The sequence below is a fragment of the Triticum aestivum genome, chromosome 5D (genome assembly GCF_018294505.1).
Source record: "Triticum aestivum cultivar Chinese Spring chromosome 5D, IWGSC CS RefSeq v2.1, whole genome shotgun sequence".
Classification (NCBI taxonomy): domain Eukaryota; kingdom Viridiplantae; phylum Streptophyta; class Magnoliopsida; order Poales; family Poaceae; genus Triticum; species Triticum aestivum.
The window spans coordinates 531,841,538-531,845,084 of NC_057808.1; the positions used below are offsets into that span (position 1 = coordinate 531,841,538).

The following is a 3,547-nucleotide window of genomic DNA, read 5'->3' on the forward strand; positions in this document are numbered from 1 at the left end:
CAACTGAGTGAACTAAATGATCGATTCAGTACACAAGCAACTGAGCTCCTTACTCTCTGTTCATCATTGGATCCAAGGCATGAATCTTTTGATATCCCAAAGATAAGCACTCTTGCAGAAAAATTATATCCTGCTGATTTTTCAAGTCAAGAATTAGCTCAGTTGGAAAGTCAGCTACCTCATTTTCAGCTAGATGTGTGCAACCATCCAGAACTGATGACCTTGCCATCTATTGCTTGTTTAACAAAAGGGCTAGTTAAAACCGGAAAAGCTTCTTCATACCCAATGGTTGACAGGTTGCTGCGACTAGTTATCACTCTCCCAGTCTCAACGGCAACTGCAGAGCGGGAAAATTGTCAAGACACGTCTTCGAAGTAAAATGGGAGATGATTTGCTTCGCCATTGCATGATAATTTACATAGAAAAAAAATTAGCAGCTAAGATATCTTCTGATGAAATTATTAATATTTTTGATCTTATTGGCAATCGTAGAGGCCACTTTAAATTAATAGAAATGTAATGATATTTTTATGACACTTCAGCAAAACCTTGTTCTATATGATTATTTTTGTACCGGATATTCTTTTTCTTTGCTTGGTTTGGCCCCGCCCCTGCTTAGGAGCCACTCCCTCAAAAACGTCTTACATTACTGTATAGAGGTAGTAGATGGTTGTATCTCTTCTATGCGTCTCCAAGAGTCAATATAAACTGCACATAAAGGAGCATACTGAAAATGGGACCCGAATATTTGTGTTTTATATAATTAATTTAATAAAAAATACTCCCTCCGTCCTAAAATAAGTGACTCAACTTTATACTAACTTTAGTACGTACAAAGTTAGTACAAACTTGAGTCACTTATCTTGGGACGGAGGGAGTACTTGTTATAATAACCCTCTCCCTGACCCCAAATGATAAAACAGTGATCCCATCTAAAAATAAAAGGTTGATGACAACTGTAAACTAATCCTCATCAATAATTAATCAGCAACCATTCGGCCTTGGGCTGGCTGCCCCGCTGTATACCCACCACCGCCCCCACTCCGCCTCTCGTTTCGTTTCCGTTTCTTTCCATCCCCCCCTTCCTTCCTTCCTTCCTCCACCCACCTCCCCCCTCTCCTCTCCGGCGCGCCTCCCCCCACCGGCGAATCCGCAACCGAATCGAATCCCAGGTACGCGCGATTCCCTCCGGCGGCGATCCCTCCGCCACCTTTGCCGGATCCCGCGCCTCGGCCGGTCCCTTCCCTTTCTCCCTTTCCTCACCTACCGACTGATCTCCGTCTCGGCTGGATCTCGTCCGCGCGGTTGGTGCAGGATCCGCGTCGGCGGGCGGCGGCGGAGGCACATGGCGCACCGGGTGGACAACGAGTACGACTACCTCTTCAAGATCGTGCTCATCGGCGACTCCGGCGTCGGCAAGTCCAACATCCTCTCCCGCTTCACCCGCAACGAGTTCTGCCTCGAGTCCAAGTCCACCATCGGCGTCGAGTTCGCCACCCGCACCCTCCAGGTCATCTCTCCGCCCCCCTCGTCGCGATCACGATCTAGGGATTTCTTTCCCCCCTCCACGGTTTTAGTGGTCTGGCGATGCATGCGCTCTCGATGTGCCTGTTTTGATCTAGATCGTTCCAAATTAAGCTAATCTCTTTGATGATGATGTCCCTTTTGCACGTGTTGCCTGTTGATTAGTCTAGTACCCACGGTTGCTTTTTTTCATCATTGTGTTGTGTGTGCCGTTTGTTTTATCTGTGGTCAGGAGGCCCTTGGAATTGGTTGCAGAGAAATGTGCCAAGTAGAGTCTGCAAGGGCGGTGTCTACTTTAAATCAGATCTGGCTTTTATAGCGTCCATTTTTCCTCAAAAAGAAAAGAAACTAGCAATTGTGACTAACACTTGTTTTGCTAGTTTATAGAAACTATCTACAGTTTGTCGGTTCCATGCTCCTTTCTCAGTAGTTTCAGAGGAACAAATGTTCATAAACTGGCAGCAATTTTAGTTATGCAGGACATTTGGTTTTCGCTGGCGCTAGAATTTGAATGGCTGACGCAGTTCACAGAGCGTCTGAGCACTGTATTCTCATAATTCATGGATCGGAGCTTTCGATGTTCGTCTCTCGAAGCACGGCCTGTTTATGTAGAAGTGGTTCTTGATCAATCTATTACACCAATGTTCCTAAATATAAGACGTTTTGGATTTGAACTGCCAAAACGTCTCATATTTAGGAACAGAGGTAGTACATCTTAAAAGAGTACTTGAACTTTTATGTTTAAGGAGCTGTTTAATTTTATCATGTACTCAGGTTAAAGCTCCAGCATAGTCAGACCTCATGATCTCTTTCCATTGCATGGACTTTTTCTGCGATAATGCATCTACCATATGCTTGTTTGTTTTTTTATTTGCCATGTGCATGTCTCTTGACAAGTTTTGTTTTAGCAAGTGAATTTTCATGTTCCATTTCTTTGAGGTATTGTGTGAATTACCATTTTAGTTCTGTTGGTTTTCTGATTGAGTTTGGAAGTATGATTACAGGTAGAAGGCAAGACAATTAAGGCTCAGATATGGGATACTGCTGGCCAAGAGAGGTACCGTGCAATCACAAGTGCTTACTACAGGGGAGCTGTGGGAGCTCTTTTGGTGTATGACATAACAAAGAAGCTATCATTCGAAAACATCAATAGGTGGCTCAGTGAGCTCCGTAACCATGCTGACTCCAACATCGTCATTATGATGGTTGGAAACAAATCCGACCTTAACCACCTGAGGTCAGTTCAGGAGGAAGAAGGACAGGCATTAGCAGAGAAGGAAGGGCTATCCTTCCTTGAGACCTCGGCACTGGAAGCCTTGAACGTCGAGAAGGCGTTTCAGACTATCCTTTCCGACATCCATCAGATCATAAGCAAGAAGGCGCTCGCTGCCCAGGAGGCTGCAGGAAGTGGACCTCCGACTCAAGGAACCACCATCAATGTTGCCGATTCATCCGGCAACATGAAGAAAGGGTGCTGTTCTACCTAGGTGCGAACAGAGAAGTGGTGATTCTGCAAAAGGATGCTCACATGGATCTTACGGCGCTCTAGGTGTCTAGGTGTTAGTTGGGTCCCTTTGACTCCTTTTGGCCTGTAATTCTGGTGGGGTTGTATTAAAGTTCATACTGCTAGAAAGAAATTATCCCTTGGTAGATACCGTGTGTAGTTGCGAATTTTTGGTAGAGACCATTGTTTGTCAGTCAGACTTACTACAGTTTCAGAGCAATATCATGTTTCCTTTCAGGTATATGTTTTTGTCCTAAAACATTATATGCCCCGATCACCGGAGCAGCAACAGTGGGATATATCTATCTCTTGTATTTGTTATGCGGATTGTGGTGTCATCTGAACATGTTTGTCCTACGAAGGACATGTCGTAAACATTGTTCTTGCAAACCGTGGAGCAGCTCATCTGTTCCTCTTTGTATGGTTCATCTGTTCCTCTTTGTATGGGTTTTGTTCGATCCTGCTTGCACATTCTCTTGTGGCTTGATCTACACTGTTCTGCATTCGGATTGGTCGTTT

General features: G+C 44.7%; 1 protein-coding gene across 1 annotated transcript; it reads left to right on the top strand.

Moving 5' to 3' along the window:
* Nucleotides 1–1,021: 1,021 nt before the first annotated feature.
* LOC123123532 (ras-related protein Rab11C) lies at nucleotides 1,022–3,269 on the top strand. Its single transcript, XM_044544055.1, has 3 exons — nucleotides 1,022–1,172; nucleotides 1,315–1,510; nucleotides 2,529–3,269. Exons 2-3 carry the CDS (start codon nucleotides 1,346–1,348, stop codon nucleotides 3,009–3,011), a joined length of 648 nt encoding a protein of 215 aa, XP_044399990.1. The 5' UTR covers nucleotides 1,022–1,172; nucleotides 1,315–1,345; the 3' UTR covers nucleotides 3,012–3,269.
* Nucleotides 3,270–3,547: the final 278 nt, after the last annotated feature.

Excerpts from the sequence above, each read along its gene's own strand:
- LOC123123532 (XM_044544055.1), top strand. The coding sequence starts at position 1,346 with ATGGCGCACCGGGTGGACAACGAGTACGACTACCTCTTCAAGATCGTG. Across the intron at positions 1,511-2,528 it reads TCGCCACCCGCACCCTCCAG|GTAGAAGGCAAGACAATTAA; the intron begins GTCATCTCTCCG and ends GTATGATTACAG.